The following is a 24,842-nucleotide window of genomic DNA, read 5'->3' on the forward strand; positions in this document are numbered from 1 at the left end:
CGGGTACTAAATTCCTTTCCCTACAGAGGATAGGCAAATCTGGGAAAATCCTCCAACAGTGGATATGTCTGTGTCCAGGCTGTCACGTAAAATTGTACTACATGTATCTGGGCCATTTTTCTCAAAGACCCAGCTGTTCGCAAAATTGAGACCACCCTAAAATCAGTTTATACTGCAGCAGGCGTAGCCCAACGCCCTACCATAGTGTGCGGCTGGATTTCTAGAGCCATGGTAAAATGGTCTGATGATATTTTGAAAGGGTTGCTTACACTACCTCAGGATGAGATAGTTACATTACTACAACATATCCAAGATGCTGCAAACTTCATGAGTGAGGCTGTTAAGGAACTGAGTATCATTAACGTCCGTTACCACTGTGATGGCAGTATCGGCTCGTAGAGTCCTGTGGCTGCGACAATGGTCAGCAGATGCTGATTCTAAGAAAGTGGTAAAGAATCTTCCTTTTACAGGTGATGCCTTGTTTGGGGAAGAACTGAACAAATGGCTATCTCAGGCAACTGCAGGTAAATCTACATATCTGCCGCTTGCTACGCTACCTGCTAGAAGTCCATATCCCTGGCCCTCTCTGCAGTCCTTTTGGGTGGCCAGATTCAGAGGCAAAGCCAGAGGTGCCTCCAATGCTGCTAGAGGAACTCGCGGTAAGTCCCGTAAACCAGCAGCTGCTGGAACTTCGGACCAGGCCTCAGGATCCTCTTCCACGAAGCCCTCCGCGTGACGGTTGGCCCTAGCAGCAAGGCGACTTTCAGGTAGGTGCTCACCTTCAGCACTTCGCCCACATATGGGCAGAGTCCTGCCGGGATCCTTTGGTGAGAGATCTCGTATCCCAGGGATACCAGCTGGAATTCTAGGAACTCCCTCCTCTCAGATTCTACAGGTCAGGCTTGCCAGCTTCACCTTTAGCAAAAGTTACTTTGCAGGACGCAATTCAAAAACTTCTCCTCACACAGGTGATTGTTCCTGTGCCTCCTCTGCTCAGGCTCAAGGGTTTTAACTCAAGCCTATTTGTGGTTACGAAGCCGGACGATTCAGTGCGGCCTATCTTGAACCTCAAATCTCTGAACCCGTACCTACGTGTGTTCAAATTCAAGATGGAATTTCTCAAGGCGGTGGTTTCTGGCCTAGAGGAAGGGGAATTCTTGGTGTCCCTGGATATCAAAGATGCGTATCTATACATCCCAATATGGCCCCCTCCTCAGCCTTGTCTCAGATTACATTCCATGTAATCAGTTTAGCACAGATACCAGCAAGGGAACCAGAGTGGTTTTCATCTATCAAAACTTGGATTTCTCAGATTTCTGACAGGGTTGCTAGTAATGAATCTGCGACCTAGGTATTACAGAGCTCTATGGCAGTATGGCCTGTGTCTGGTACCTCAGGACACCCCGCTATATACCCTCACAAACGTGCGCTTGTGCATGTCACGCAAGTCGACACGGATACCGATTCTGACACTACAGATGGTGATGGGGATGTGTTGCGGGGGTCCGCATCTCTTGCAAAAGGGGTGCAATTGTTGATGGAGGCTATCAGGGATGTATTAAATGTAAATGATACCACACCTGAGCAGATTGAGGAGGCTTTTTTCACTGAAAACAAGAAAGCCTCGCTAACCTTCCCTGCGTCAAAGGAGATGAATGCTATATTTGAAAAAGCATGGGTAAACCCTGAAAAGAAGTCACTTGCTGCATTGTGATTTTTGTTCAACTCCTTGATAAATAATAATATCGTAATTGGCACATGATGAGATCTTTATATCTGACATGTATTTCAATGTTGAATTTGCCTTGCTTCGTTTCATGATGATGCAGATTACTGAAAGTTGAATGTAAAGGTTATCAAGGATTAGTTGGCAGATCAATAATTTAATATTTATTATCCCTTTAAAAGTTGCTTTAGCTCTATTGAGATACAGGATATGTAAATAGCTATGCATAAAGGTTAATAAACCTTATGCATACAATATTTTCTTTTAATAGTCTCTAGCTAATAACACATGAGTGGCAAAACACTATTTCTCTATCGTCCTAAGTGGATGCTGGGGTTCCTGAAAGGACCATGGGGAATAGCGGCTCCGCAGGAGACAGGGCACAAAAGTAAAGCTTTTACAGGTCAGGTGGTGTGTACTGGCTCCTCCCCCTATGACCCTCCTCCAGACTCCAGTTAGATTTTTGTGCCCGGCCGAGAAGGGTGCAATTCTAGGTGGCTCTCATAAAGAGCTGCTTAGAGAGTTTAGCTTAGGTTTTTTATTTTACAGTGATTCCTGCTGGCAACAGGATCACTGCAACGAGGGACAGAGGGGAGAAGAAGTGAACTCACCTGCGTGCAGGATGGATTGGCTTCTTGGCTACTGGACATGAAGCTCCAGAGGGACGATCACAGGTACAGCCTGGATGGTCACCGGAGCCACGCCGCCGGCCCCCTCACAGATGCTGAAGCAAGAAGAGGTCCAGAATCGGCGGCTGAAGACTCCTGCAGTCTTCTTAAGGTAGCGCACAGCACTGCAGCTGTGCGCCATTTTCCTCTCAGCACACTTCACACGGCAGTCACTGAGGGTGCAGGGCGCTGGGGGGGGGGCGCCCTGGGAGGCAAATGTAAACCTTTAAAAAGGCTAAAAATACCTCACATATAGCCCCAGAGGCTATATGGAGATATTTACCCCTGCCTACATGTACTAAATAGCGGGAGACGAGCCCGCCGGAAAAGGGGCGGGGCCTATCTCCTCAGCACACGGCGCCATTTTCTGTCACAGCTCCGCTGGTCAGGAAGGCTCCCAGGTCTCTCCCCTGCACTGCACTACAGAAACAGGGTATAACAGAGAGGGGGGGCAAAATAAATGGCAATATATTAATATAAAAGCAGCTATAAGGGAGCACTTAATCATAAGGCTATCCCTGTCATATATAGCGCTTTTTGGTGTGTGCTGGCAGACTCTCCCTCTGTCTCCCCAAAGGGCTAGTGGGTCCTGTCTTCGTATAGAGCATTCCCTGTGTGTCTGCTGTGTGTCGGTACGTGTGTGTCGACATGTATGAGGACGTTATTGGTGTGGAGGCGGAGCAATTGCCAAATATGAGGATGTCACCTTCTAGGGGGTCGACACCAGAATGGATGCCTTTATTTGTGGAATTACGGGATAGCGTCAACTCGCTTAAGCAGTCGTTTGCCGACATGAGGCGGCCGGACACTCACTTAGTGCCTGTCCAGGCGCCTCAAACACCGTCAGGGGCTGTAAAACGCCCCTTGCCTCAGTCGGTCGACACAGACCCAGACACAGGCACTGATTCCGGTAGTGAAGGTGACGAATCAACCGTATTTTCCAAAAGGGCCACACGTTATATGATTTTGGCAATAAAGGAGATGTTACATTTAGCTGATACTACAGGTACCACTAAACAGGGTATTATGTGGGGTGTGAAAAAACTACCAGTAGTTTTTACCGAATCAGAAAAATTAAATGACGTGTGTGATGAAGCGTGGGGTGCCCCGATAAAAAACTGCTAATTTCAAAGAAGTTATTGGCTTTATACCCTTTCCCGCCAGAGGTTAGGGAGCGCTGGGAAACACCTCCTAGGGTGGACAAAGCGCTAACACGCTTATCAAAACAAGTGGCGTTACCCTCTCCTGAGACGGCCGCACTTAAAGATCCATCAGATAGGAGGATGGAAAATATCCAAAAAGGTATATACACACATGCAGGTGTTATACTACGACCAGCTATTGCGACTGCCTGGATGTGCAGTGCTGGGGTAGTTTGGTCAGAGTCCCTGATCGAAAATATTGATACCCTGGACAGGGACAATATTTTACTGTCGTTAGAACAAATAAAGGATGCATTTCTTTATATGCGTGATGCACAGAGAGATATCTGCACACTGGCATCACGGGTAAGTGCTATGTCCATTTCGGCCAGAAGAGCTTTATGGACACGACAGTGGACAGGCGATGCGTAGAGGAGTTATTTGGGGTCGGTCTATCGGATTTGGTGGCCACGGCTACGGCCGGGAAATCCACCTTTCTACCTCAAGTCACTCCCCAACAGAAAAAGGCACCGACCTTTCAACCGCAGCCTTTTCGTTCCTTTAAAAATAAGAGAGCAAAGGGCTATTCATATCTGCCACGAGGCAGAGGACGAGGGAAGAGACAGCAACAGGCAGCTCCTTCCCAGGAACAGAAGCCCTCCCCGGCTTCTACAAAAGCCTCAGCATGACGCTGGGGCTTCGCAAGCGGACTCGGGGGCGGTAGGCGGTCGTCTCAAGAATTACAGCGCGCAGTGGGCTCACTCGCAGGTAAATCCCTGGATCCTGCAGATAATATCTCAGGGGTACAGGTTGAAATTAGAGACAGAGCCACCTCGCCGTTTCCTGAAGTCTGCTTTACCAACGTCCCCCTCAGAAAGGGAGACGGTTTTGGAAGCCATTCACAAGCTGTATTCTCAGCAGGTGATAGTCAAGGTACCTCTTCTACAACAAGGGAAGGGGTATTATTCCACTCTTTTTGTGGTACCGAAGCCGGATGGCTCGGTAAGGCCTATTCTAAATCTGAAGTCCTTGAACCTGTACATAAAGAAGTTCAAGTTCAAGATGGAGTCACTCAGAGCAGTGATAGCGAACCTGGAAGAAGGGGACTTTATGGTATCCTTGGACATCAAGGATGCGTATCTCCACGTTCCAATTACCCCTCACACCAGGGGTACCTCAGGTTCGTTGTACAAAACTGTCACTATCAGTTTCAGACGCTGCCGTTTGGTTTGTCCACGGCACCTCGGGTCTTTACAAAGGTAATGGCCGAGATAATATTTCTTCTTCGAAGAAAAGGCGTATTAATTATCCCATACTTGGACGATCTCCTAATAAGGGCAAGGTCCAGAGAACAGCTAGAGATGGGTTTAGCACTATCTCAAGAGGTGCTAAAGCAGCACGGATGGATTCTGAATATTCCAAAATCCCAATTAATGCCGACAACTCGTCTGCTGTTCCTGGGGATGATTCTGGACACAGTTCAGAAAAGGTTTTTCTTCCCGAAGAAAAAGCCAAGGAGTTATCTGACCTGGTCAGGAACCTCCTAAAACCAGGAAAGGTGTCTGTACATCAATGCACAAGAGTCCTGGGAAAAAATGGTAGCTTCTTACGAAGCAATCCCTTTCGGCAGATTCCATGCAAAGGGATCTGTTGGACAAATGGTCAGGGTCGCATCTTCAGATGCACCTGCGGATAACCCTGTCGCCGAGGACAAGGGTATCCCTTCTGTGGTGGTTGCAGGAGGCTCATCTATTGGAGGGCCGCAGATTCGGCATGCAGGATTGGATCCTGGTGACCACGGGTGCCAGCCAGAGAGGCTGGGGAGCAGTCACACAGGGAAGAAATTTCCAGGGAGTGTGGTCGAGCCTGAAAAAGTCTCTTCACATAAGCATTCTGGAACTAAGAGCAATCTACAATGCTCTAAGCCAGGCGGAACCTCTGCTTCAAGGAAGACCGGTGTTGATCCAGTCGGACAACATCACGGCAGTCGCCCATGTAAACAGACAGGGCGGCACAAGAAGCAGGAGGGCAATGGCAGAAGCTGCCAGGATCCTTCGCTGGGCGGAGAATCACGTGATAGCACTGTCAGCAGTATTCATCCCGGGCGTGGACAACTGGGAAGCAGACTTCCTCAGCAGACACGACCTTCACCCGGGAGAGTGGAGACTTCATCCAGAAGTTTTCCACATGCTATTAAACCGTTGGGTAAAACCAATGGTGGACATGATGGCGTCTCGCCTCAACAAAACACTGGACAGGTATTGCGCCAGGTCAAGAGATCCGCAGGCAATAGCTGTGGACGCGCTGGTAACACCTTGGGTGTACCAGTCGGTATATGTGTTTCCTCCTCTGCCTCTCATACCAAAGGTATTGAGGATTATACGGCAAAGTGGAGTAAGACTAGTGGCTCCGGATTGGCCAAGAAGGACTTGGTACCCGGAACTTCAAGAGATGGTCACGGACGATCCGTGGCCTCTACTTCTGAGAAGGGACCTGCTTCAGCAGGGTACTTGTCTTTTTCAAGACTTACCGCGGCTGCGTTTGTCGGCATGGCGTTTGAATGCCAGATCCTAAAAGGAAAAGGCATTCCAGAAGAAGTCATTCCTACCTTGATAAAGGCAAGGAAGGAAGTCACCGCGAAGCATTATCGCCGTATTTGGCGAAAATATGTTGCGTGGTGCGAGCAGCGGAGTGCTCCGATTGGAGGAATTTCAACTGGGTCGTTTTCCTACATTTCCTGCAATCAGGATTGTCTATGGGTCTCAAATTGGGATCTATTAAGGTTCAAATTTCGGCCCTATCAATATTCTTCCAAAAAGAATTGGCCTCAGTCCCTGAGGTCCAGATTTTTATCAAAGGAGTACTGCATATACAGCCTCCTGTGGTGCCTAAGGTGGCACCGTGGGATCTAAATGTAGTTTTAGATTTCCTCAAATCAAATTGGTTTGAACCACTAAAGACGGTGGATTTGAAATATCTCACATGGAAAGTGACTATGTTACTGGCCCTGGCTTCGGCCGGGAGAGTATCTGAACTGGCGGCTTTGTTTTATAAAAGCCCTTATTTAATTTTCCATTCGACATAGGGCAGAGCTGCGGACGCGTCCGCATTTTCTCCCTAAGGTGGTATCAGCGTTTCACCTGAACCAGCCTATTGTAGTGCCTGCGGCTACAGACGACTTGAAGGACTCCAAGTTGTTGGACGTTGTCAGAGCCTTAAAAATATACATTTAAAGGACGGCTGGAGTCAGAAAATCTGACTCGCTGTTTATACTGTATGCACCCAACAAGTTGGGTGCACCTGCTTCTAAGCAGTCGATTGCTCGTTGGATTTGTAACAAAATTCAACTTGTACATTCTGTGGCAGGCCTGCCACAGCCTAAATCTGTTAAGGCCCATTCCGCAAGGAAGGTGGGCTCATCTTGGGCGGCTGCCCGAGGGGTCTCGGCATTACTACTCTGCCGAGCAGCTACGTGGTCAGGGGAGAACACGTTTGTAAATTTTTACAAATTTGATACCCTGGCAAAGGAGGACCTGGAGTTCTCTCATTCGGTGCTGCAGAGTCATCCGCACTCTCCCGCCCGTTTGGGAGCTTTGGTATAATCCCCATGGTCCTTTCAGGAACCCCAGCATCCACTTAGGACGATAGAGAAAATAAGAATTTACTTACCGATAATTCTATTTCTCGGAGTCCGTAGTGGATGCTGGGCGCCCATCCCAAGTGCGGATTATCTGCAATACTTGTACATAGTTATTGTTAACTAATTCGGGTTATTGTTTAGGAAGCCATCTTTCAGAGGCTCCTCTGTTATCATACTGTTAACTGGGTTTAGATCACAAGTTGTACGGTGTGATTGGTGTGGCTGGTATGAGTCTTACCCGGGATTCAAAATCCTCCCTTATTGTGTACGCTCGTCCGGGCACAGTACCTAACTGGAGTCTGGAGGAGGGTCATAGGGGGAGGAGCCAGTACACACCACCTGACCTGTAAAAGCTTTACTTTTGTGCCCTGTCTCCTGCGGAGCCGCTATTCCCCATGGTCCTTTCAGGAACCCCAGCATCCACTACGGACTCCGAGAAATAGAATTATCGGTAAGTAAATTCTTATTTTTTTTTTTAATAAGGTGTTAAAATTATGAATGTGTGGTGCTCCAAAGAAGGAACTTTGGGTTAGATGTATTAACCTGGAGAAGGCATAAGGAAGTGATAAACCAGTGTTAAGTGCAAGGTGATAAACACACCAGCCAATCAGCTCCAATATGTGAAATAACAGGAGCTGATTGGCTGGTGCATTTATCACCTTGCACTTATCACTGGTTTATCACTTCCTTATGCCTTCTCCAGGTTAAGAAATCTGCCCCTTTGTATCCTTCAATTTTCTGTTATCACCTCAGAAATGTACTATATGTAAGGGTTCAGTTTTGTTTCTATCTTAATGTACTCATTTGGCTGTGGCTTTCTCCTGCTTATGACTTTGGTTGGTGCTCAAGAACAAAATTAAGTTTTAACTTTACAAAAGTAGTTTATTGTTCATTCACATAAATTTGTCTGTGCTACTCCTTAATGGCGCAATAAATACAACGAATGACAGTTTCTGGGGGGAAAAAAAAAAAAAGATATGTGCTCAGATATATATTTTACAGTTATCGGTGGTTCCAAAAACCATGACTTAGTTGCTTAATTTGATGTTTTATTTAATAGCTACTTTATGATTAGCATTTTAGTTACTTTAATATAAAGTTCTATTCTGCTATTTATTATCATTTATAAATAATAATTTTTGATGTTTTATAGATGGCTTATATAGTATAGTATATAATGTAAACAAAAAAAGGCGCCTCTGCAGAGGTGTAGGCAGATGCCATGGTGCCCGGAGCAAGGGTATGTTTTGCTGCACCCCTTCCCTCTACTGAATTGGGGGCCTAGCCAACATGTGGTGGCATGTTACATTTGAAAAGAAACAACATTTATAAATCCTTAATTGGTGACAAGGCAAGTTCTATACCTTGTGGAGCTGAGAATGAAAGTTTCCTTTAGGTGCACCCCATGTTTGAAATAGGGTCAGTGCGTGCCGAAGGTTTGCAACAACAATATAGGGGCATGGCTTCACTGGGAAGGTGCGTGGCCACAGAATAGTACCAATTCACATTTCACCGCATAGTAGTGTCCATTATTCACATGACACCACACAGTACTACCCAATATACACGTTATGCCAAACAGTAGAGCCTCTTACACACCTTACGTCACAGCGTAGAGCCCCTTATACACATTACACCATGGTAGAGCCACTATGAAAGTAGCTGTATTTAACCATTTGCTTGTTTAATTCAAATAAATTAAAAACACTATATAGCCCCGACTAACCTGACCTCACAACCCCCCAATTGTTCAATGAAAATAAAGTCCCAAATGCAAATAATGCCCCAAATGTGACCTCCCCACACACAGTCCTGAACCCCCCCCAAACTCTCAAAGAAAATAATGCACCAAAATTAGCCCCCCCCCCAAGTTAATAATCCCCTAATGCCTCAATAAAAATAAATACCCTAGAATTTTAATCCCAGATCTGAAAATCCCACTATGCTTTAATTAAAATAATGTCCCAGATTTGCCTGAGGGGCAGAGAGAACTGTGCTGCAGCAGCTTGAAGGGCAGAGGGATCTGCACGACAGCAGCCTGAGGGGCAAAGAGAGGTCCTGCAGCAGCAGCCAGGGTAGGGAGAGGTGCTGCGGCAGCCAGGGTAGGGAGAGGTGCTGCGGCAGCCAGGGTAGGGAGAGGTGCTGCGGCAGCCAGGGCAGGGAGAGGTGTTGCGGCAGCCAGGGGTGCTGCGGCATCAATGTAGAGAGAAGTGCTGCAGAAGCCTGGGGCAGAAAAAGGTGCTGCAGCAGCTAGGACAGAGAGAGCTGCTGCACCATCTGAAGTAGAGTCATGTGCTGCAGCTTCCATAAAAAAGAGAGGTGCTGCGGCAGCTAGGGCACAAAGTGGTGCTGCAGGACAGAAGTAACCCTTCTGCACAGTTGCAACAGACGTTGAGACATAAAGAGGACAGGCAGAGCACCGGCATGCGCCGGTTGTCAGTGTCTTCTGCTGTCGCCTCTGGCATGCCCTGTTCCCTACCTAGTCTCCGAGTCAGACTCTGTGTGCTCCCCTGTGCTTCTCCTCCTCCTAATCTGTGGCTGCCAGTACATTGGCCCGCGGGAAGGGGGGGTGGTGGGGGCAGCGCGCCATCTAACTTTTTTGGGCGCCCGGAGCCACCCTTGCTATACCCCTGCCCCTCTGTACTGCAGATAATGTGTGCATCCCCTGCCAGTGGAACACTTTTTTCTATCTGAACGTTGATGCACTATTTGATATATTTACTAAAGTTTGATTTTCAGCGATTAAAAAATTTCAATCTAAATCCTTGTTTCTGGGGTTCAAATATTGATGTCATCTCGTAGTGTGTTTATAGCCCCTGCAACTCCATATCGATTTAGATAGATGAAAATTGACCTTTAGTAAATACACCGTTATGTCTTATCATGAGCAAACTCTTTAAATCCTTTTTGCCTGAGCATTTTAACATGTTTGTTTTGCTTCTTTCAGGACAATGCCCGAACGATCTTAACACTAGTTACGATGACATTTTTGGAATTATGGAAAAAGAAGTGCAAGTTCCATCCACTTCAAGCAATATCCATGTGATGGAAGGAGATGCAAAAGATGCATTTACTTTAAAGTATATTTCTTTGACACCTCAAAAAATAAAGGGTCTACCTAGTCTTGAAGCAGTAAAAAAACGAAGGTCAAGCTCATGCATTCAAAACAAGGGGCGAAAGTCGCTTAAGAAACTGAAAACAACTGACTGTACAAATGATAGTTTGAGTGATGGGTCATGTAACACTCCCAGTGAAAAAAACTCATATTTAGGGCACACATCAGTGACAAATACAGTTATTGGCAAACATAATCTAGACACTATAGATGTGTACCATACACACTCATGCTTTCAAAATAATGGCCAGATGGCACTTAATAGAATGAAGACCATAGAAACTACAACTGATAATGCCATTGGTGGTGATGCATTACGTGAACCAGTCCCTACAAAGTGTGGAACATCAGTCTTGGATTATACATCTATGGCAAATAGATTAATTGCCAAATGCAAAGAAAAGGGACAGCTGAAATTAAAAAGTAGTCACAACTTAAAGCCTGATCTTTCAGTTAAAGTTTTGAAGGAGCCCTCAAAGTCACATTTATCTTCATGTAAAACTAATTCCGAGGACTTTTCAAACTTTGAAGATTTTTTTGCTTCTACTGATGTAAAAAGCCATAAAAGCAAGTTGAAAAGATTTTCATTGACACTGCCACCAAGGTCACCCAGCCCTCCTCCACTTACCTTAAACAAAGCAGATGACTGCAGAAGGAGACGATCTGGGGTTGCTTTTCAGCAGGATTTGCCGAGAACAAAGAAGAGAAAAACTATACATGCGGTTACACATTCTACTTCAAGACCAAGAGAAAGTTCAGCTTCCTTACAGGAGACTCCTCTCTTTCTCACAGCCCCTGCAGAAAATGATAGCGGTTCTAAGTCATGTGTAATGACATATAAAACAGAATCCCCTGTTAGAAGAAGGAGCAGAACAAGTTCTAAAACCAATTTACAAGGGTCAGAAGCGCATTTGAGTGGTAAAGACCAATTACAGAGAACATCTGAAACTGCAAATGTATTTGAGCCAAGTTTTGGCCTAGTTATTGGGTTAAAGAAAGCCGTAAGCTCAACCACAAGTAGAAAAACAAAAGATGAATCTGGTGACGAGGAGAGCTTGGGTCTTAAAAATGGCACAGTGCTTGATTGCGAAAAGCCGATGGATAGATACCAGCCAAGTATGTGATCCTTTGTTTTCATTTTTTTTTGTCTTTTACATTTTTAGTTCATCACTCCACTTGGTCAAAAATGAACGGCCAAAATGTGTGTCTTAAACCGTTACTAATTTTTTAATCGGGAAATGCCACAGAAAACAGTGACTGCTACTTAGATTTTTTTATTTTTTTTGGCAATGTTTTATATAAAGTGGTATTTTTATTTTTCCCTATAGTACTTACCTCTGGGGTGTGTCGGGATTCTGCCCGTTGGGATCCGACTGTCTGTCTGCTGACTGTGGGAATGGCAGATCCAGAGATGGAGCTGCAGCGCAGTCCAAAAGTCAAATAGTGGAGCTTTACCAACTTCGTATGTCCTGGCCAGTGATGTTTTGCAGCATTTGGGGTGGCTGTTGGTGTGTTTCCCCTATTTGTATTTTGGACTGTACTGTAGCCCCACCTTTGGAGCCACCACTAGTTACACCCAATGCTAACCACCAGAGGGTGCAGTAAATAGAGATTTTTCCTCACAGCTCCTAATGCTGCAAGAAAATATTAATTAATTGCACCCACTGAGGTTAATGCGCGGGATATTGGTTCTCATTTGGATAGCTCAGGACAGAGCAGTTAGCCAGGTGTAAACTTTTCGGCTAATTGTATCTTCCCCATAGTGATGATAAATCCAGTGTACAGATGTGTCCTCTTTGCTGCAGTCACGCTAAAGAGACCTTCAAGTCACACCATGACGTGGTGGTACTTCGTAGCGCAGAGCGTTTTTTTTTTTTGCATTTTCTTTCTGCGAAAATGCGTCTTAGGGGGATATCCAATTAGCCTCGTTTTTTTACCTGGGCTAATTGTCCCGCCGGGGGCTATATAATTAGCCCCGGTAAGCCGCAGCACACGCCGGCTAATCTGGTATTTTGTTTCGCCTGCCTCCGGCAGGCGAAGCAGAATCCCCGGAAGCAGCCCCGTTTTCGTCCGACAACAGGGCTGTTTCACCCGAAAACACACAGGTTTCACTGAACCTGTGTGTTTTCGGGAGAAAGGTTTTTTTTGTTGCACGCAATTTAACAGGATAGCCTGTAAAAAGAAATCTGTGAAACATCAGAAAAAAGTCTGATAAACGTCCGAAAACGTCCGTTTTTCGGGCCCGGTGTTTTAATGGGGATAATTGGATATCCCCCTTAGACGTAATGTAATGCAATGGGATGTATGAGCAGCTTCTGCTGATTAGTGATATGCAGCATGCTTACATTCTGTGTGTAATTGTGGCTGTATCTGCATCGGAAATACCACATTAGTGTTTTCCAGGAAAACACTGTAGCATAACATTTTGTATGCAAATGCAGTCGCACACAGAAGCTGCTTGTGTGTCCTATTGCATTACATTGCGTCTAAGACGCATTTTCGCAGAAAACTTACGCTCAGTGCTGCCGAGTCACATGACAATCATGCGTTATGTGTAACGCGACTTATAGCGCAAATATGTAAGAGGACACATCTGTATGCTGTGGAGTGTCATGAAATACATAAGGTCAATATTTTCATTGCATATAGCAAAACACAACAAGTTTAGGCAAAATGTTAACCATAAAGAGAGATTTCAACTCACATGATTAGTGAGTGATTGAGGTTTTGTGTTTTTTGTTTTCTTTTTTTTATTCCTGATACTAAAATATAGATACAGCTCACAGCCTTCCCTGGCATTTACTGTATTCTGCTAGATCAGAGTAATGAGTGCTGCTATAATGCTGCTTCCTCAAAGTAATCATTACTTGATCATCTACAGTATGTAGGAAGAATGGTGCTTCCTCATGATGTGACAATAAGTGGCTTTAGAGCTTGTGCTGGCAGCAGTGTATCCAGTACATGAGAAGAGGGCATTTATAGTATAGTACATGCTTTTTTCTTTTCCTTTTTATTTGTATGATGTAAATATAAAAAGATGAATTTATAAAACTGCGACATCACTTTATTTAGCACCTATGAAACATTCATTGGTGTGCTATTCATCCAAAAACATCAGATTTATTCATATCTGTTATTTCTTATAGTACTGTGGATGGAGTTTGTTTATATGCTGTACAATGGTATAGCATGTATAGAGCATAAATTGTTTCTGGAATATACATTCCTTTTTTCTAGACAAAATGAACTATAATTTGTGGTTGGAGCAACTTAATGCTGTTCTGATTTGTTCAAAATACCATATTTGTGTCAGAAACAGCATCCTAAGATTAAAATTACAAAGTGCTGATAACTTTGTAATTCAGGATTAAGGGCTTTAGCGGGATATTCAATTACCTGCTCTGTCTGTCGGGTGTAAAAGTATCTTGGGGGGGCAATTAAATTAGCCCCGATAAGCTGGTGCGTGCCTCGGCTGTACGGTGATTTGTTTCACCTGCCTCCGCTAGGTGAAGCAAAATCCCTGAAAACTGCCCTGTTTTCACCTGAAAAAGTTGCTGCTTCTACTGAAAAGACACAGGCTTAGCTGAACTTGCATGTTTTCGGGTGAAAAGGATGTTTCATCTATGTTTTTTTTCACCCGGAAAAATCAGGAACTATCCCCCCGATGCTTCTTCGGCGGTAATTGAATGTCCCCCTTATTCTGGTTTGTTAGCATACCATAAAAGTAAGCAATTGTGCAAAACCATGTTACACTGCTGGTGGGGCAGATATAACATGTGCGCGTAGAGTTAGATTTGGGTATGGCATGTGTTCAAACTGAAATATAAATTGCAGTGTAAAAATAATGCAGCCAGTATTTACCTTGCACAGAAACAATATAATCCACCTAAATCTCTCTGCACATGTTACATCTGCCCCACCTGGAGTGCAACATAGTTTTGCCCAATTGCTTACTTTTTTAGTTTGCTAACTAACCTGAATAAGGCTTTACTGTAAGCATCAACGTTTGATGACTGTCAGTACAGAAGTTCTTTCATCAGAAAATCCTATATGCGAGAAAAAGCAAACCATTTTTGTTTTATGTGTGTTTGCAGTTGATTCCATCTGACATCCTAGTAACTGCAGTTATCAATGAAACCTACCTGTGCAGTCAATTATTCAGCTATTTTAGCTATGCCGTTTCTCTCTTAGGGGGAGATGTACTTTGTCATGGAGAGAGAGAGAGATAGGAGTCTATTTACTAAGCCTTGGACTGAGATAAAGTAGACAGAGAAAAAGTACCAGCAAATCAGCTCCCAACTACCATGCCACAGGCTGCGTTTGAAAAATGACAGTTAGGAGGTGGTTGGTTGGGACTTTATCTCCGTCCACTTTATCTCTATCCAAGGCTTAGTATATAGACCTCACAGTACCAGCCAATCAGCCCCTAATTGCTATGTCACAGGCTGTGTTTGACAGGAGCTGATTGGTTGATATTTGTTCTCTCCACTTTATTACGCTTCAAAACTTAGTGCACTATCTGCCCCACAGTCAACTATTGCATTATTGTACAAATAATTGAATACTTAAGTATTGTTTACACAATGATACATTTGTGCAACTACTTTTGCGTTTGTCAAGACTTGTCAACCAGTTTAAGTGCTGATGAAAAATTACCCCTAACAACCTTACATGTGTTATTTTAAGAGAATGAGTGTGTTTGTGTGTGGAGGGGGCTGTCTTTAGCTCTTTGCTATATACTGCCAACAAGAAATGCTTTACTGTATATGATATTGTAAGTGAACTCAGGAACCTTGTCTGGAAGATCATGATTAAGTTTTGGGACTGTAGGTGCATTGGTTACTAAATTATTTTTGTGATTTAGCTGAATGCTTAATAATTAAAATGTATCTGAATTAATCTTCATTATAATTCACAAGACTCGGACAAATACTTTATATACACTGTATTTATAGATTAAAGTTGATCAGTGTGAATACTCCTTAATATGAACATGCAAATTATGCACAAATTCTTTTCTCTGTGATTCTGTATATAGCGGCATCCCAACATCACCAGTTTTACAGTGCACCGTGTGGGTGAAAATTAAAATTGATGTTTCTTCTTCGAAGTGCTAGTTTTGGAAACCATCAACTTCGAACACCCACACGTTTGGTATTCAACAGAATCTTCACAAAGGAAGTACTTTCTAAATCCTTAAAAAGCAGATCATTTTTTAACATAATTAGGAATGAATCTGTGTACCTGACAATCATTAAAATACATGTTAAATGGACGTTATTAAATAAAAGTTTAATTTAAAGTTGTATAAGAGTTAAAGTTGTGTACTGGCATTTTCTCAGAACTGTGACATTTTGTGTTCATACCTATGTTTGTGTTCTTGTGTGTTTTTTTTATTGTAATAAAAATGTATACATTTATGGGGAAAAAACTGTTTTATTCATTGGCTTTGTCCCTGTAGTTATGTTGTTTATTTTTTCATAAGTATGGCTCTTGATCAAAATCATGTATGGGCATATCATCAATAAGATCGTACTGTAGTTCTTTGCTGTGATAAAGCAGTCTGGTTAGGCTACAATATATTTGATATTACATTGAATGGGTTAAACTGAACTTCATGAACAGCCAAACAAAAGAAGAAATGAGAAACACACTTTGATCATGCAAAGTTTGGGAGGAGTGAGGGCCTCATAAAGATTGTATGGGTTACAAGCATTCAATTCATAACTTTGTTACGGAACTATAACTACACATTAACATTGCTAAAGGAAGACTATTTTCCTTAATTAAAAACTGTATACCTTGATTCTACACTCATGTTAACCAATTAAACATCTCCTTTGAAATCTATCCTGCTCCTTCATCAAACACTGGGGCAGGTGTATTAAGCCTGGAGAAGTGATAAATCGGTGATAAAGCTTGGATAAGTGCACGGTGATAACGTGCTAGCCAATCGGCTCCAATATGTAAATTGGCAGTTAGGAGCTGATTGGCTGGTGCGTTATCACCTTGCACTTATCACTGCTTTATGACCGCTTTATCACTTCTCCAGGCTTAGTGCATCTGCCCCACTATTTGGTAATCCTTCCTCTTAATACTCCCAAACTGGAAATCTTGTATGAGCAGTGCTTCCATCACTTCCAAACCAAAAGCCCACCAAGTTCTATTGATGGTGTCCAGTTCTTCATGCAGTCAGGTCTCGACAAAAGTGTTTTTTCCATCTCAAGAGATGGCTGGCACGTTTGCTTTGCACCTGATGAATAAAAGATGAATCCATTGTTACTCTTTAATACTACATAGATTTAGCTACAAGGCTTTTTATATTTTTTTCTTAACTGCTTTAATAAATAGTACTTTTCTCTGCCTTTTTTCCCCGTCTTGTAATTCACTCACAAAGCCCTTCACAATGTTGCATTCTCTTACATTTGCCAAACTACTAACACGTTGCATTCATCTATTAACTGCTATCATTCTCCCCTAATACCATCATATTCCTGTCTCCAAGACTTATCCTGTGCTGCACCTATTCTCTGTAATGCACTGATTTGGACAATAAAGCAGACCCCTTGCCTAAATAAGCCCTCTGTACAGACACACATTCATGTCATATGCCCTGGTATTATATCTGTTCGTTTCACAGAGAACTCCGTCCCTTATAACCTGCATTACTTTGCATGTACTTCAGTAACACTGTAGTTTTCTACCTATGTTAAGTTTACCACAATACGTTTTCTGCATCACCTTTGGTGCCGAAGATACAGGCTGGGAAGTATCTGATTGTTGGCACATTTTAACATTGTTTTTCATACTGCGTGGCAGCCCTGATATTAGTTACTTTAACAGATTTTAAACAGACCCTGGATGGTGTATAATTTTACTTTTCAAAAGAATGGATATTGTTATGCATGTAACCAAAGGGTAGATCTACAACAGAGATGGTTTAGAGTTTCCCTATGGCTCCGTACATGGGAAGTACAGTAGGTATGCAGTCTAAAAACAGCCTAGCCTTATAAGCATTTCCCTTTTAATTTTTTAGACTCCCACACATGGGGAAGCAGTGGCTTTTAAAAACTCACATTAAAAAAAAAACCCTTTAACAACTACTGTTAAACATGGAGGAGGAAGCATGATGGTCTGGGGCTCTTATTCTGGATTCCGAGTTGGCAACTTGCCGTATTGACTAACTCCCTGAACCAAAAGGCCTACCACAGCATTTTTTCAGCAGCATGCTATACCCCCTGGTCTACACCTAGTTCGTACCTTTAAGCAACATAATTACCTAAAACATACCTCCAGTATATGTCAGAAGTACCTTTTGAGGAAAAGAACAAGACAGGAGGCTTCAAATCATGGAATGGCCATCACAGTCTGCAGAATTAAACCATATCGAGCTGGTTTTGGATGAACAGGACAGAAGGATGAAAGCAAAGCAAGCTATTTGTGGGACCTTCTGCCACAACAGTGTTAAAAAAAAGTCATGAACAGTATTTGATTTCCGTTGTAGAAAAGATGTCATGAGCATGTCCGGCAGTACATCTGCAAAAAGACTAAACTGCGGCAAAAATTATTCTGTTTTTTTTTTTTTAATCTCTATTTGTTTTTGTTCTCTGCTTTAATTTGACTACATTGAGATCTTAAACTGGGAATTTCAATTAAAAACCTTGGAAAAAATGGGTCTAAACTTTTAGTGTACAGCTGCATGTACTGGTAAATTTGTTACACAGAGTTTAGCAGCTGCTATAGCACTACAAGCATTAATTTGTGCAATCAGAGCTCTTTAGATTTCTCTATACACACAGTGATATGTACATCTATACAGGAGAATGTCTCACTTACCGAACCAAGGAGAAGTCCTTCAGGCACTCCTCCTCATAACCCTGCCTGTTGCTGTAGAGATTGAGCAGACACACAGGCTGCAATCAGTATACAGAACCGATAAGGGGGAGGTAAAGAGGGCCATTATGTAGAGTTGTACATGGATAGTTTACCTTTTCTTATAGCGTCTAGACTCACAAAGTAGCTTCCTACTAACCCAATCAGTCTCATCTTATATTGAATTATATTCAAGTTAGCTGAGACTTGTGGTGCCTCTAAACATGCATGTAAATGATTGTATAATACCAGGTTACAAGACAAGCTATAATCCTCAGCAGGCAGCACACACAGAAGATGACAATGACCAGCCACTGGTTTGAGCAGCAAGCGGCACTCTGACTGGCATCATCTCCATGACTGCTGGGGCAGAATAGGGCCCTGACAGAGAGCAGGAGGAGAAGCGCTGCTGTAGAACATATTACCTTGGTACTTGGTGTTGATCTCCATCAGATTAACTCCTTGTTTGGATCTTCTACATCAGGGTCTTGCACTCATATCCAATGGTATGGACATTGGGCATTATTCAAGAAAAAAAAAAGTATTTTTTTTTCTTACGCCCGAGGCGAACGCTCACTCCCGCAGCATGCCGCCACCCCCTAACAGAGCCAGAAGATTCCGGTGGCGAGTGAGTCACCGGCAACCTGACAAGTGGGGAGCCGGTGTGAATGGCGGCAACAGGATAGGTGCACAGTACTAACTGCGCTCCGGAAAGCTCAGCGGTACACAGTGCGGCGCTATAAGGGGCGCCCTTAGCCAGCGCAGATACCCTACGCTGGTCAGTCAAGGCTATCAGGGACCTCGGTAATGCTGCTAGCAAAATCCTCAGGCCAGTATAATCTTTTGAAAATGTGGGAAGTGGCGCCATTTCCAGGGGAAGGAGCTTCTGCTCAGAGCGGACCCAGCAGCGTTCAGTGCCATTTTCTCCCTGCAGGTAAAGCACCAGATATGCTGACAGGGAGTGCTGTCCCTCCACACGACTCCAGCTATCCTGTGCGGTACAATGGGGTTGTAGAGGGGGGGGCTGTGTATTATCTGTGTACAGTAGTCTATTAAGGTACACAGTCAGCACCAGGTTACTTATACTACCTAATTGAGCGCTGTGTGTGTGCTGGCCCCAAGCTCTGCGTTTCTATGAAGGTACTTGGGGGGAAAACTGTGTCTGATGTTTTCCTGTGTGAGTGGCGTATGTTTTCTCACATAGCCATGTCCAGGGACTCTGTCTTATGCGTTTCATCCCCAGAAGAATCCTACCCAGGAATGTAATGTATTGTCTCAGATTCCTATTACTGAGCCAGAATGGCTGACTTCTATTAAGGGAATGATCTCTCAGATCTCTACTAGGGTAGCTCATACTGAGACTGAAACTCAGGTTTTAAAGAATTCTTTAGCAGTTTGTTCAGGTTCTGTTCCTATTCCTTCTAAACCCCCTAGCTAGCATATACCCATAGGAACGTGCACTTGCCCAGATTATGTAAGGTGACACGGATACTGACTCTGACACGGCAGACAGTGACGGGGATGTGCTGAGGGGGGGTGGCATCCCTAGCTAAGGGGGTGCAGCTCATGATTGAGGCCATTAGAGATGTGTTAAACATTACTGACACACTACCTGAGCAGGTTGAGGAGGCTTACTTCACAGACAATAAGAAAGCCTCGCTAACCTTCCCTGCGTCTAAAGCATTAAATGCTTTATTTGAAAAAACCTGAGAAAACCTGGAGAAAAAATTCCAGATCCCCAAGAGTGTTCTGGTTGCTTTTCCCTTCCCTGAGTAGGATAGAAAAAGATGGGAAAACCCTCCCATAGTTGATGCATCTGTCTCCAGACTGTCGAAAAAGGTGGTTTTACCTGTCCCTGGATCTACTGCGTTAAAAGAACCGGCTGATCATAAGATTGACACTACGCTCAAATCCATATACACTGCTTCAGGGGTGGCATTAAGGCCTACTATTGCCTGGGCATGGATCTCAACAGCTATAGTAAAGTGGTCAGGCACGTTACTAGAAGACTTAGATACAATGGATAGAAGTGACATTGAACTGTTTTTATGTAACATACAGGATTCTGTCGGATTCATGGTGGAATCCATGAAGGACCTGGGTACGCTGAATGCAAGGATATCTTCCATGTCTGTCTCAGCTCGCAGGGGACTCTGGCTACACCAATGGTCGGCAGACACGGAATCCAGGAGAAGTGTGGAGAACCTACCCCTACACAGGTCAGGCTCTATTTGGGAAAGCGTTGGATGCATGAATTTCCACGGCAACCGCAGGTAAGTCACCTTTTCTTCCCTGAGCTACGCCTTCTGCTGAAGAAACCCTTTAATTAATCTGCATCGCAGTCCTTTCGGACCGCTAAAACAAAAAAGTCCAAGCCTCCTACCACCTTCTTTAGAGGTGGGCGTGCAAAATCCAAAAAGCTTGCACCAGCAGGCTCCCAGGACCTGAAGCCTGCACCTGTTCCTCAAAATCCTCAGCATGACGGTGGACCACGCAGCCTGGAGGACGGACTGGTGGGTGCGAGGCTCAGACGTTTCAGCCACGTCTGGGTGTCATCCGGCCTGGATCCCTGGGTACAGGATATTGTCCCCCAGGGGTACAGACTGGAGTTTCAAGAACTCCCACCTCACCGGTTCTTCAAATCAGGCTTGCCAGCTCTACGGACAGACAGGGCTATCCTACAGGAAGCCATCCAAAAATTGGAAAAGTCAGAGGTCAGTTCCACCTCATATGCAACACATGGGTTACTATTCAAACCTGTTCGTGGTACCGAAACCGAATTGTTCGGTCAGACCGATTTTGAACTTGAAATCGTTAAACCCTTATCTGAGGGAGTTCAAATTCAAAATGGAGTCTCTGAGAGTGGTGATCTCAGGTCTGGAGGAGGGAGAGTTTCTGGTATTCCTGGATATCAAGGATGCATACCTCCACATTCCGATTTTGCCGCCGCACCAGGCTTATCTCAGATTTGCACTGTTAGACAGTCACTATCAGTTTCAGGCACTACCATTCATTCTGTCCACTGCACCGAGGGTATTCACCAAGGTGATGGCAGAGATTATGGTTCTCCGCAGACAGGGAGTGAACATAATTCCATATCTGGACAATCTGCTGATAAAGGCATCGACCAGGGAGACGACGTTGCAGTCCATTGCTCTCGCGACTCATCTGCTCAGGGAGCATGGTTGGATCCTAAACTTTCCTAAGTCACATTTGGAGCCAACAAGGAGATTGTTTCCTGGGGATGATCCTCGACACAGAAGTGCAGAGGGTGTTTCTACCGGAGGAGAAAGTGTTGGTGATACAAACAATGGTCCGGGATTTCCTGAAGCCAACACGGTTTTCGGTTTATCAATGCATTCGCCTTCTGGGAAAGATGGTTGCCTCCTACGAGGCTCTACAATACGGAAGATTTCATGCTCGATCCTTCCAGTTGGATCTCCTAGACAAGTGGTCGGGTTCTCATCTACATATGCACCTGAGGATAAGCTGGCGGTGCTTTCACTCTAGTGGTAGCATGAGACGGAGTCTACAACCCACACAAGTGGCTCGGGTAGTGCAGCTCATTCAGGATGGTACATCAATGCGAGCTGTGGCAAGAAGGTTTGCTGTGTCTGTCAGCGTAGTGTCCAGAGCATGGAGGCGCTACCAGGAGACAGGCCAGTACATCAGGAGACGTGGAGGAGGCCGTAGGAGGGCAACAACCCAGCAGTAGCACCGCTACCTCTGCCTTTGTGCAAGGAGGAACAGGAGGAGCACTGCCAGAGTCCTGCAAAATGACCTCCAGCAAGCCAGAAATGTGCATGTGTCTACTCAAACGATCAGAAACAGACTCCATGAGGGTGCTATGAGGGCCTGACGTCCACAGGTGGGGGTTGTGCTTACAGCCCAACACCGTGCAGGACGTTTGGCATTTGCCAGAGAACACCAAGATTGGCAAATTCGCCACTGGCGCCCTGTGCTCTTCACAGATGGAAGCAGGTTCTTGCTGAGCACATGTGACAGAGTCTGGAGACGCCAAGTAGAACGTTCTGCAGCCTGCAACATCCTCCAGCATGACCGGTTTGGCAGTGGGGCAGTATTGGTGTGGGGTGGCATTTCTTTGGGGGGCCGCACAGCCCTACATGTGCTCGCCAGAGGTAGCCTGACTGCCATTAGGTACCGAGATGAGATCCTCAGACCCCTTGTGAGACCATATGCTGGTGCGGTTGGCCCTGGGTTCCTCCTTATGCAAGACAATGCTAGACCTCATGTGGCTGGAGTGTGTCAGCAGTTCCTGCAAGACGAAGGCATTGATGCTATGGACTGGCCCGCCCGTTCCCCAGACCCGAATCCAATTGAACACATCTGGGACATCATGTCTCGCTCCATCCACCAATGCCACGTTGCACCACAGACTGTCCAAGAGTTAGCGGATGCTTTAGTCCAGGTCTGGGAGGAGATCCCTCAGGAGACCATCCGCCACCTCATCAGGAGCATGCCCAGGCATTGTAGGGAGGTCATACAGGCACGTGGAGGCCACACACACTACTGAGCCTCATTTTGACTTGTTTTAAGGACAGTACATCAAAGTTGGATCAGCCTGTAGTGTATTTTTCCACTTTACTTTTGAGTGTGACTCCAAATCCAGACCTCCATGGGTTAATAAATTTGATTTCCATTGATAATTTTTGTGTGATTTTGTTGTCAGCACATTCAACTATGTAAAGAACAAAGTATTTAATAAAAATATTTCATTAATTCATCTAGGATGTGTTATTTTAGTGTTCCCTTTATTTTTTTGAGCAGTGTGTGTGTGTGTGTATATATATATATATATATATATATATATATATTTGGGTAGTGAAGAGTACAAGCGCTAATGAGTGTAGTGATGGTTATACTGGAATTACTTAGGTGGATCACAAGATTATTAAAAATGGCCTTAGGCACTTATCTGATAAAAACAAAACTTCAATCCGGTATTCATCATTTTGGGAATCATGTAAAAGAAGAAACAGCAAACATAGTGTGTATCGTTCACAGATAAAATAGAGCAATTTTTGCTATATAAGGTGCCAATTTTTTTAGGGAATTTTTGCTGTTCCCAATAAAATTATAATCTGTAGCTTCACGACATAAAATACAGATTTTAATGAACAATACAAAACACGGCTAGACAACACACGTACAAGATTTTAAAATCTTAAAAGCTTATCTGTCCGTTCTATGTGCATGGGAATCAGTAACCAATTGTTCCATGGACACAGGATAGCCAAAGTTTATGCGTACAGGATAAAAGTAGTTCAAATGCTTATCTGTCCATCAATAGGAGTTTCAGCCGCAAACAGTCCCAACGCGTTTCGTCCTTCAAAGTGTGGACTTCTTCAAGGGGATCCCTATATATATATATGTATGAAAAGAACGTGCAGGTGCGCTGCACGGTGATCTGCAGTTATCAAAGTTCTGAGAAAATCCTCCACTGGATATATCCGCACTAAGTCTCCTAAATTCAGACTGCAGCTGCCTCTTAAAAACCCGGGATCCCACGGGATGATTTGTCTAAAAAGAAGAATTAGAGGAGCGCTTCATAGTGCAATATTGTTTATTCACAAACAATTTTTAAAACAGCAAGTGACAGAGTAATGCTTTTCTTAATACCTCAGATTTCATCTGAGTGGGCTTAAAATACCACTTGGTTTAGACAGATTATCCTTTGATATCACCTCCACCGGCCACCAGTAAAGCGTCAGATCCCTTTGCCTCGTGCCGCCTGCCTCGCATTCACGAACTCCAGCACGCTGGGACACCGCTGCTATCTACATGGGGGGGGAGGATGATTCAGGATACAACAATGACGTCACCAGGCCACGCCCCAACGCGTTTCGTCATAAGACTTCGTCAGAGGGTTGGCCTTGGTGAAGAAAAACCTCTTTTATGCCAGCAATGGCCAATCCATGCACGCAATCAGTAAATCAAATACACGTGTGGTCTTTCTTTCCAGACAACATTAGAATACAATTCATTTGTTTTCAAACACTTGTAACATATTTTATAAAAACATACAGACTTAAAATAGAGAAACATCATTATCATAATGCAAACAATTCATAATAAACAATTTTTACACACTTTATAAGAACATAGAGAAGTGTGATTTGGAATAAGGCTCAGGTGTTTGTTATTTCCATGCTATGCAAGCATTAAGGATCTCCCAGTTTCTAAAGACCTCCAAAGATAAGGAACAAAACACAATATATATATATTTTTCTACAAATCAGCTGAATATTTTCTTGTTGACTTTTACATTTCCCTGCTCTCTGAATTATTAGCAGGAATTTATCAGCCAGAGACACTCATTTGCTACATTTTTCGTCTAGCTTCCAAATTATTTACAATGTATCTTTTCACATACTTATTACAAGGGTGTGTTAAACTTTTTATCTAAAATACAGCTACTATCATTCCATAGAGACACCGGATTTTATAAATGAAATAAAGATGATAAATTGTTTCAATTAGTCAGCACATTTAGCAGTGTCATAGGAACTATAGAGGCAACCTAATAAACGGCTCTTAAAGGGGAAGTTTTTCTTTTTTGTTGTTAGCAAAATTTCACCTCTGGCTACATTAACTTATATAATTTTTTAATATGGAGAAAGAGGTTAATTGTCAGCTTCTTTTTCATAACCTAAATGTC

At 43.9% G+C, this 24,842-nt stretch overlaps 1 protein-coding gene across 3 annotated transcripts in view; it reads left to right on the top strand.

Annotated features, from left to right (window-relative positions):
- The window catches only part of MCPH1 (microcephalin 1), a 774,602-nt gene that overhangs the window by 222,209 nt on the left and 527,551 nt on the right, over nucleotides 1-24,842 (top strand). For all 3 annotated transcript variants that reach the window (XR_010175987.1, XM_063916680.1, XM_063916679.1), the window contains exon 8: nucleotides 10,124-11,407. Coding sequence is in view for 2 of the 3 variants with exons in the window: in XM_063916680.1 (XP_063772750.1) it covers nucleotides 10,124-11,407 (1,284 nt within the window). In the remaining variant the exon portion in view is untranslated. The remainder of the gene's footprint in view (nucleotides 1-10,123; nucleotides 11,408-24,842) is intronic.

The sequence above is a fragment of the Pseudophryne corroboree genome, chromosome 4 (assembly GCF_028390025.1).
Source record: "Pseudophryne corroboree isolate aPseCor3 chromosome 4, aPseCor3.hap2, whole genome shotgun sequence".
NCBI lineage: Eukaryota > Metazoa > Chordata > Amphibia > Anura > Myobatrachidae > Pseudophryne > Pseudophryne corroboree.